This window comes from Cryptomeria japonica, chromosome 11 (assembly GCF_030272615.1).
Source record: "Cryptomeria japonica chromosome 11, Sugi_1.0, whole genome shotgun sequence".
NCBI classification, from domain to species: Eukaryota; Viridiplantae; Streptophyta; class Pinopsida; order Cupressales; family Cupressaceae; genus Cryptomeria; species Cryptomeria japonica.
In genome coordinates, this window is record NC_081415.1 from 248382727 (window position 1) to 248394229 (window position 11503).

An 11503-nucleotide genomic window follows, 5' to 3' on the forward strand; every position below is an offset into this window, starting at 1 on the left:
TTATACATTCACTCACGTGTCCAAACATATAATGATTAAGTTTGTGAGCCGTATATCTAATATGTCCTCTTTTTGTACTATATTCTTTTCTATGCACTTATGTTTTAGTCGGTTCATTGTTTCTGTTCTGAATTTGAGAGAGCGTTTTTTTTATATGTTAGTCGGTTCGATGTTTCCTGCTGAGTTTGAGAAAGAAATTACTTAAATACATATCATTCGGCCGACTCTTGCGGTCCTCCAACTCTTTGACAGTTTGTCCTCTAAAAAATTTATTTAGAGATTAACACCATTGTAGTTTACTTTTTTTTAATTGATATCAAGAAAATCAGAACGTGGAGGCTTTTATGCATGTGTTTGAAATCAGCAGAAAAAATTAAACAAAATTTTTATAAATATTTTCTTGGGGACAGCTTTTGTTTTTCTGTATGAAATTTATTAACAATTATACATGCGCGAAATTTATTTCTTGACGAGAGGAATTTCTATGCTTTAGTCGGTTCAATGTTTCCTGCTGAGTTTGAGAAAGAAATTACTAAATACATATCATTCGGCCGACTCTTGCGGTCCTTCAACTCTTCTGACAGGTTGTCCTCTAAAAATTTTAATCAGAGATTAACACAATTGTAGTTTTCATTTTTTTAATTGATATCAAGAAAATCAGAACGTGGAGGCTTTTATATATGTGTTTGAAATCAACTAAAAATTTATAAATTTTTTCTTGGGGACAGCTTTTGTTTTTCTGTATGAAATTTATTAACAATTATACATGTGTGAAATTTATTTCTTGACGAGAGGAATCTATGGAGGTCTTTGTTCGAGCAATGTTAAAAGCTATTGTGTTTCATTCTGCGTGTTTGTGCGAAGCATTGAGATTTGTTCAAGATCTCCAATTGTTAATTAATGGAGTTTGTCCCCTAATCAACCCAGGCCTTACATTCTGTGCTTCATGTCGGTTGAACTGATTTTTTTTCTTCAAAATATCTGAATTAAGCACGTTTGGCATATAGAGATCTGAAGTTTTTACTGTGGGAAGGTCATTAAATTGCAGGTCTGACTGGGTAACACATGCTGTCTCCACCTGGGTCATTGTGTTGCTCTTATTTCACAGATGAATAATAATGATTCAAAGAAATCGTGAAATGTTTACAGTTCATAATGATTCTTTTCTTCACGGTGATGAACTGATTTTTCTTCTGCAAAAATAACTGGATTAAGCACGTTTGGTATTTAGAGATATTAAGTGTTTTCACTGGGGAGGTCATTGAATTGCACATCTGACTGGGTAAGACCTCCACTGGGTCATTGTATTCCTATTGTTTCACACATATGCGAAGTAATAATTGAAACACTTTAGATTTGATTGTATAAATTTTTATAATCAATGTTTTCAATCAAATTCTATTATGTATTATCAGGGTATAAGAGCAATTGAAGAAAAATAAGTCTAATAATGATAAATCATGAAGTTTGATCCGATAAATTGCAATTGAAGAAAAATGAGTCTAATAATGATAAATCATGAAGTTTGATCCAATAAATTGTAATGAAAATTTACATGATCAAATTAAAAAAAATTGTGACTAAAAATAATTAAAAGAACTTTTTAATTCAATGATTCAAAATTTATTTATAATTTTTAAAATTGAAATAGCACAGCTATAAATTAAGGACGAAAATAACTTTTAAACTATTTTCAAATATGAGGTTGATGGCATCATGCTGAAGTCATATAAATTAGGTTAAATTAAAGATAATACTGTTCAGTTGAAGCATATGGATAGTGGTTGCAAGTTTGAACCCTTGGTATTCTAGATGAAATTGTAAGATCAATCTAAATAACTGTTGATTCTTCATTTAAAAAAAAGAAAGAGAGAGCAACCAAAAAAGTCTGATGTAAACAGTTAGAACATTTGGCAATGTAAAAAGTCTTTTGATTTTGCAATTGTCTAATTGTGATATTTCTGGGTTATTGGTTTCCTATAGTATTGTGAAAGGATTTTGGCTTTCAATTTTTCTTTCTCTTTTATTGTTTTGTTGTTAGTTTTGTTAGTCTAATTACAGCTGTGTTTGGGGGTGGGTTGAGTTCAAATACAACTTTGTAAAAGATTGAAACTGATCAAAATTAAACAAAACACTTTAATCTTTGATTTTAATCAGAAATTATTTATTTGACTCATAATGTATATTATAACATTATTTGACTCATAATATATATTATAACAGTCCTCATATCGATTGTTATATATTAACGTACTTCTTTTTACAACTTTTTTTTGAACTGCTATTCTTCACATCGATTGTTATTAACCAATGATATGTATGTTACAGTTTCGGAAGATATCGGTTCATAGCTTGAACTTGATTTCATTGATTAGAGAATAAGGACGCACCACAAAATGAAGTCTTTAAGGGAAGGATTTCACAGTTAGCTATTACATCGGCATGACATCACCATCCTTAATATCAATAAACAAACTCCATTTTGACTTTGTGATTCGTCGACGAAGAGCACATGACTCAAACCGGACAATAGAAAACTACATTTGCCAGCAAATCAGCTCGCCTGGCATAGCGGAACTTTCCTTGGAGCTCAACAGGATAACTAAGCCCATGATAAAGAGCCCCGGTTTCATTGGAGTCACTCCAAGCTCAGAATGCCTCCCTAAATATCCTTTGGTAAATGGAACTGTGTTCTAAAGCTCAGCACTAGCAAAAGACTTTTTAGTTCTCTGTTCTAAGACCTATAGTGGGAGATCTCACATCGAAAAGAGTTGAGGATAATTTAGAACTGCAATTTTTGATCTATGAGATCTTATATTAAAAAGAGTTGAAGATCTGATCTGTGATCTCATATTGAAAAGACTCTGAAGATAATTTAGCACTATACTTCTTGATTCGTGAGTACGCACACCGAAAAGAACTTGAAGATAATTTAGAACTGCAATTCTTGGTCGTTTAGATTGCTCTTCTAAATTTGTTAGAATCTTCAATTCATTCACATTGAGAAGATTGACTTGATCTTGTAGACTTGTTATAATCTTCCATTCATTGAGATAACAATGGCTTTGAGCAACTGTGGAAGCTGCCCAGAGAAGCTAGTTGAAGATGTATGGGCAGTTCTAATGCAAGGCCAAGAAAAACCTGCAGAAGAGAATAATGGGTATTTAGAGGACATGATTCCGTACGGTATTCTCGAAGAATCTCTGGCGGCGCCTGTGGTGGAAAAGACTGTGGAGATCAAACAGTCAATAGGATGTCTGCAGCTGCCGCCTCCTATAAAACATTACAGAGGAGTCCGCAGACGGCCATGGGGGAAATTTTCAGCAGAAATAAGGGATTCTGCAAGAAAAGGCGTGAGGGTGTGGCTTGGAACTTTCACTACTGCTGAGGAGGCAGCCATGGCTTATGATAAAGCTGCTCTTCTCATGCGGGGCAGTCAAGCTATACTGAACTTCCCTACCCAGATTGTGATGCAGGCTTTGAGCCACAATGATTATGCCTTCTCCTACGAGCTCAATGCTTCCCGACGACATTATATGAATTGCTTGGGAAGCAATGCTGTTAGTCCTTCGATCTCTTACACTCCTGATCCCCCAGTGCTGAATAGGAAGAGACGAAGAGATTCATCACCGCTGGAGCAAGTGGTTGATCAGCCATTACAATATGGTAGGTTGGGTGATTCTCAGTTTTTTCTCAATCAGAGCTCCGGATCACAAGCATTGGTAGAGTTCCAACACATTGGTTCTGATTGCCTGGAAGAACTGTTTGGAATATCTTCACAAACTGATTGTTTTGCTCCATTGCTTGATTGCTCTTTATTTGACGATCTTTTACAGTAATTTAATGTTATCAAATTTCTACAATTTATAAGATTATCGCTAGTGTTTAAATTTGATTATATGAAATTCTATTATCAATCTAGATTCAATTGTATATGATTTTTTTGAACGTTAAATACGTTTTTTCAGATCACATTCATCCATCATCCAAATGAAAAACGATCATGATGATATGATCACTCTATCCCTCGTCCAAATGAAAAGCAAGATAGGATACAGATTATTACTTTCATAAACAGTGATTCTGAGCGATCAATCTTTGTCTTGAAAATTTATAAGATTACTACTGACTATTTGACTATTGAACAATATGATGTGTTGAAAATTTATAAGATTACTGCTGACTATTTGACTATTGAACAATATGATGTTTAGGTAGAATGTAGAAAAATGTAACACCTTGTCCACATTAACTCTCTACTTAGTCTCATATGTTTTCTTATTGTGAATTTGCATAATAATATGTAATGGTTTAATGAAATAAATATTAAAGTCCTAAGTTTATAAATTGACAATAGAAAGAAATAATTTTATTTAATATTTTAGAGAATGTCAATATTGAGTTCCAAATTAGTATAATATTAAATAATATTAAAGTTAAAAATTAAATCAATATAAGACTAGTTAAATTATTAAAAAATATTAAATATTTCAAAAATTGAGCAATTATTAGGCTAATCACAAATATGGAAAATTTTAAGAAAAGTGTCTTGTTCTTTTAGCATTGGGTAGGAGAGGTGGGTGGTTTAATTACACATCATTTTTGTCATCATACATTGAACAAAATAATCAAATTCGTCATCAAAGTCTAATTCAATTCAAGCTCAAATAATAAATTGAAAACATCTCTTCCAAGCATTAGCCTCACATGTCACACTTGCATTTCCCCTATGCAAAAACCTTAATAAAATGATACACTTTTATTAATAAAATCAAATACTTCATCATAGAGAAGAGGTTTTTTTTACCATCCAATTAATTTCAGTGATAGTCTTCTCATATATGGTTTAGATTAAGAAGCTACAAATAAAGGTATCCAATCATAAGATCAATTATAAATAATAAAAATATTCTAAACAAAATGTAGAAATGATGTGTGCATTTGTGATGCAGTGTAAGGATTGGTTTACTATAGGTTTCAAAGAGTGTAAGGTATCTAGAAGTGAGAGCATATGTGTTTTTCTATAGAGAATAGATGTCCATTGGAATTGGAGATGGTTAAGATCTCAATTTTTTAGAAATAAATCAAATCAATTATGTCAAACTACTATTCAATTACAAAAATTATTTTCTATAAAGATAAAATAATACAAGGTGTCCTAAGAAAATTGCAACACTCCATAAATGGTTTCTACAAAGATTTTCTTAATAATTTATACAAATATTTTTAACCCACACCCCCCATCTCTCTCTCGTGCTATCTACATGTAATTTTCTTATTGTATAAAAATTTTAATGAATGAGTTAATAATTACAAAAAACTAATTGTACTGTACATTTATGGAGAAATAATAGTTATAGGACGTAAATCTTATCTAATTTTATAACTTTATATCAAACTCTTATAGTATTTCTTGACATAACAATATACTTATATACTTTCCTCTAAGTCAATCGAGGCTAAAATAATCTACAACCAAACAATTGATCATATCTAAATAATTCCAAAATCTAATTAAACTCATAATGCTATATTAGTAACATATATCACATAATCTTCTCCTATAATCAAGATATTGTTGTATCAAAATATACCTTATCATAATCTATAATGCTTTCAACAATAGTTGTAATGTCCCTCACAAGAAACATCATGAAACTAGATAATCATACAATAATAACAAAACTAAGCTATAATAATTTTAATATTTCTTTTTTGATAGAAACATCTAATGACAAGAATCAATTAAGGATCATAACTCAATCAACTCAATTCACAATGCGCACTGGATGACCTAGTTGACAAGATCAAATGCACACAAGGGTTAAGGGTGCTATCCCTGCTTCCATATCAAAGTAACAATGAGGTGGACACCTAGGCCCTGGTGCCATCTCCCACTACCACCATTAGAAGTCAATAGGGCTCAGTCCTAAGATCGGGAGGAGTCGATGCTTGATGCCTGCAACCCTACACCACAATGAACATATATACAAGTATGATATACATAATAGGTACACCCACAACGGTGAATAGGAATCGTGACAACATATGTCTCTCCTAAGAGAGTGATAAGACATCATCCCCTCACACCTCAATCAAGAGCATACACATAACACATGGATCAATATCTCAGTACACTTTGACTATCATAATCAATCACATCTCATAATCTAACTAAATCCATTAGTACATGAGTTAGTAACCATAAAATAATATGCATCACCTAAGATAACTTATTCATAAAGAAATGTAATCATAATCCATTATAACATGAAAATTAACATGGTTTATATATCTAATCAAAATAGAGTCTCATAAAGATAAACTATCATAGAATGTAGCATGATTAAAACCATACATAAACCAAAGAAGTCCATCTGAACATATTAAATGTCTATAAAAGAGGTATCACATACACAAACAAACTCATAAATATCCAACACATTTAATCACAAAAGAAAGATCGGAGAAGGGAATTACAATAGTTGAATATTTACATTCTTACATAAGCATATAATGAAAATAACAACTAAATTCTAAATAAAACATTTCTCATCTAATACAACTATTCTTAAAACTTATTCAAACCACTATAAATAACAAGAAGCATAATTAAGAATTCCTTACTCCATTTCCAATTAACCTAACCTAATAATAATTTAATAGAACCTACCAAACATATATATCTTGATTAGTCAAGAGTTTTCTTATTATACCTAGATTAATTGTCAAAGAGATATTTAAGATCATACAACCCTAAGTGTTATAACTAATAAAAAACAAAACAAACAAACAAACAAACAAACGCAATAACAAGTGAATCCTAAATAGCTTCATATGCACTAGATATTATCGACACTACAATGTTGTAGCACACCGATTCAAATAGGAAGATAAGTTTGACATTCATGCAAAACAGACCTCCCAAACTTCACAAAATCAGACCTCCTAACCTTCACGGCATAAGTTTCTACAAGCATACTTCCAAATCGACAAGATAAATGGATTTAGTATGTCTGCTGGATGCGACCTCTCTAGTGCACATGCATGCAAGGTGTGATAGTGAAGGTCATTCCAAGATGAGAAAGAAAATTATAGGAAGAGAAAATAGTAATTGGTTTGATAGAAGCGCAGTTTGATTAGATGTATTCAAGCCTTCAATAAACTAAATACACTCTTCTATATGTTGCACACTTGAGTTAGCATCGCTTTGTGCTTTTAATTGTTTCTAACACTTTAAGGTCGAATATGTGCAGGCATAAATGTCATGTGAGAATATTTTAATATCTCATGAACACGATGATGGCAGGGTATGCAGAACCGATATCACGACTTAACTAAAATCCACCCTGCCTTAATCGAAATGGGAGCTTTAAAATAAAGTAATAACATTCATGAAAGATTTGGAATACTAGAGAAATATAGATTTGAAGAACGGCTATCACAAACTTCTTACCACACTTGCATCAACTGTACACTTTAAAATGGAAAATGTGAAGTAATGCAATATTGTTACTGTAATTTGGGTCGGTCTAAGACCTCCTCATGCTACCAACTAACACCCTGGGGTCTCCTCTTTGCTTCCTCCCAATTGAGCTAGATGATCTCCTCCTCCCTCCAGTTACAAACCTCATATATGATCATCTATAAACCTAGCATCAATCCAACAAGAAATACCATTTTTTATATTTCATGTTGTTGAATCATGGATCTATGTTACCAGAATCGTAATGTGTAAGTGTTGTTCGGCTGAAATGGGTTTCTCCTTCCGAATGGCGGTTTCTCTCGTTCAACCAGAATTTCAATCCATTGAATGCGTTTGACGGAAATATCTTTCCTTTTTAGGGCTTTTTTCTGACTGACTTCTACCAGTTAACATTATGGACGTCCAGTTTTCTTTCGAGCCCTTTGCAGTTAAGTATGGCATTCATTTATTCCCCAATGCATCATTTTGGTTTGATTCTTGCTTATTTCTAGGCTTTTTCCTACTTCTACGGTTAGTAGGAGAGAGACCCCAATATGTGTGCGGGGTTCTAAACGTTTTATAGTATGTGGGTGATTAGGAACCCACTCAAGCGCACCTGATCACCGAGTATGTGTCCAGATTTTGACTAATAGTCGACTTTTAAAATCCAGAAATGAATCAGCATTAATTCTGTCATATTCCGGTTAAAAGTTGATAGAAATATATATATTAAATCGATACATTAAGTAACAAACAAAGGATTCAAACAAGTATGACCATAATACCATTCAACAGTTGTTCATAACAATGATAGATACTGGCGTGCACAACAGTGGGCCCCATGCAAAACTTATGTGTGCCCACATGAACAAAATGTAAGGATAAGATTTGCGCTCATCTGAGGCTTGCCACCTTACTTACAAACAAAATTATCAACAATAGACTGTGACGTAAACAACCATCGACACAAAAGAGGGCCACCATGCATAACTACACCCTACACCTAAGACCATGTATGCCTACTATAAGATGTCCAAGTCCACACGTTTTCGGACACTCTGTCCCATGTGTCCATCTCTCCAGCACACCAACTAGTCACCTCACCACACATCTATTGGTCACTTCCCCACCTATCCCACTTGCATCCACAACAAAATTGTCTAAGGCCACCATTTTCCACTAAAAAATAATCAACTCAAACATAAATGGCGATATCAAATGAGCACTGCAAATGCAATTCAGATTCAAAATTTGAAATGGCAAGAGTGCATATATTAAAGAGGCCACAGAAATAAGTATTACATTTAAATCATACATAGAGAAATAAAATTATATTATTTGAGTCACAAAGAAGACACAGAAGGCATCAAATAGTAGAAGGAAGATAGAAAGCATCAAAAAATTCGAAGAAGACACAACAAGCATCCAAGTATTTATTTTCTTCCAATTTAAATCTACACTTATTGTTAAACTATGTCTTCCCCCTTACTGTTTTAGATGCTCTTATTGATTTTCTTCCAATTTATAACTGCTCTTCCTGTATTACATTGTCATGGTTGATTTTTTGCTTCATTTCCTTTTGTTCTATTTAGTTCCCTTCATCCATGTCTTTTTGCTTTAAAGTGTTTCATGTTTACATGTTCATTTCACATCCTATTGTTTCCTTCCTCTTCATTTCCTTTACAGTTTTAGAAACCCTCACATTGTTTACAAATGCTTATTGTTTTCAATTTTTACAAACCCCTATATTCATTTATGTAAAACCTATCTGTATTCAAATTTTGAAGTTCTTTCCTACACATTCATTTCATGCTCCATTGTTTCCTTCAATTTCATTTCCTATTCAGTTTATGCTTACCCTTACTATTTTACATCCTTATGTTTTATTTAGATCCTTTCACCCAATACTTATAGATTCATTTTTTTCCCTTCACCTTAACTATTTAAGGCCTTCATTTTATTAACACTACATTGTTTTATTTATTGCATCTAATCTTCACTGTTCATTTCTACTTAATCCTATGTATGTGATTTTATATTTTTTGTTCTCAAGTTTTGCTCATTGTTTTTCATCATGTCATATTTTCATGTTCCTTTGATGTTATATTGTTACCTTCCTCATCATTTCCTTCTGAGTTTTACAAACCCTCACATTTTATAGAAACCCTTACTGTTTTCAACTTTTACAAACCCTTTTATTCATTTTTGTAAACAATATCTATTTTCAAGTTTTGATGTTCTCTACTACACATTCATTTCATGTGCCATTGTTTCCTTCAATTTCATTTCATGTCCAGATTATGCTTACCGTAACTGTTTTACATCCTTATGATGGATTTAGATCCCTTCACCCAATACTTATAGATTCATTTTGTTTCTTTCACCTTAACAAATTAATGTATGTATTCTTAAAATGGTTATTTTACCAATTAACCACAACTAACCTTAAACTACGTTATTTATACTAAATCATATGTATGTGATTCTACATTTTATGTTCTCTGGTTTCCCTTGTTGTTTTGATGTTTACACATTATTTCCAATATTTTGATTTGTGTTACATTGTTTCGTGAACAATATTTAAAACTCTTATTATTTGGCAACCTCATGGTTTATTTGTCTTTTCAATCCTGGTTGTTTTACAACCTCATGGTTTGTTCACATCCTTCATCCATAGCACTTACTCATAACTGCTAAATGTGTCATTTCATAGTTTCCCATAATTCATATCCTAACTCTATGAAATGTCTACAGATGATGAGGGGAGATCGGAGGACAAAGCTTGATGTAAAGAAAAAAGCATCAAGAAGGTCGTCGAGCCATAAAAGAGAAGTCAAGTTCCTCCCATCCACTAAAGATGTTGACTCAATTATGGCAAACCCACAGCCTGTAGCACTGGAAAAGGAAGCTACTCCATCTCAAGGAGAGGATATTTCATCTCAGAGGCTGCTTATAGTTACATTGCCACACAAGCGGTGGTCTTGTAAAAGACATGAAATGGGAACTGAAAGATGTCAAGGTCAATGACATATTTCTTGAAGCAGCATCTAAAAAATGGGGCATCCCACCAGCCACACTTTCCAAATGGTTGGGTGGGCTCATAACCACCTCCAAGAAAGGTCCTCCAACCATTTTCACCCCTCATGAAGAGGACCTCATATTCGAATGGTGCAAAGAGATGGCATCAGTTGGACATGGACTAGAGATTGTCAATTTGAAGGCAGGGGTCACTCAAATTTGCCAAACTAGACCCAACCCTTTCAAGAACAGGCTTCCCGATAAGTCTTGGTGGTTAGGTTTTAAGGGAAAACATCCAAAACTCACTTTGTAGACTCCTTCAAAGGTCTTGAAAAAAATAAGGAACTTAACCTTAGACCTGTTGTTGTCTCTACTTTCTAAGAGACAATCTCGAAAGCGTATTTTGTAAATCAATATTGTCCTGCTCACATATGGAATTTTGATGAAATAGGTGTCCAAGCAAGCAAAAACGAGGTCATGAGGGTTTTCGCTATAAGATGAAGTAGGAGTGTATCCTGTACATCATTCTCAAGATTCGAGAATGGATCACCATTATATGTTTTGTTAATGTTGTTGGCCAAACCATTCAAGATTCTACTTGTTTAAGGGGAAGCATCAAATACTGAATTACATATCTAAGTGTGAACCAGGTGCTTGCATGGCTATTCAGTCACATGCTTGAATGAAAAAGGAACTCTTCCTCAAATGGCTTCACCATTTTGCACGGTCTAATCTAGGGGTGTCTCAACCACCAATAGCACTTGTTGATCTTCGATGGTCAAGTCAATTTGCACTTGCAACAATCCAAGAGGTAATAATGCTACGCATTGATCTACCAACATTGTTAGCTCACACATTTCATAGACTCCATCCCGTAGATGTCAGCATATTTTCTCCCTTCCAGACATACTTCAAACATGAACGAGCATCATGGCTAGCAAGATACCCCAATGTGGAAATCCGAAGGGTAGAACTTTCTGAACTAGCAAGTAAATCATTATTAAAAACAATAATTGCCTC

At 33.4% G+C, this 11503-nt stretch overlaps 1 protein-coding gene across 1 annotated transcript; it reads left to right on the forward strand.

Annotated features, from left to right (window-relative positions):
* Positions 1-3059: 3059 nt before the first annotated feature.
* On the forward strand, positions 3060-3839 carry LOC131040120 (ethylene-responsive transcription factor 1B-like). The gene has a single exon (XM_057972980.2). The coding sequence runs from the start codon at positions 3060-3062 to the stop codon at positions 3837-3839; it is 780 nt and encodes a 259-aa protein (XP_057828963.2).
* Positions 3840-11503: the final 7664 nt, after the last annotated feature.

Bases quoted from the DNA above. Each gene is read 5' to 3' on its own strand.
- LOC131040120 (XM_057972980.2), top strand. From the start codon at position 3,060: ATGGCTTTGAGCAACTGTGGAAGCTGCCCAGAGAAGCTAGTTGAAGAT.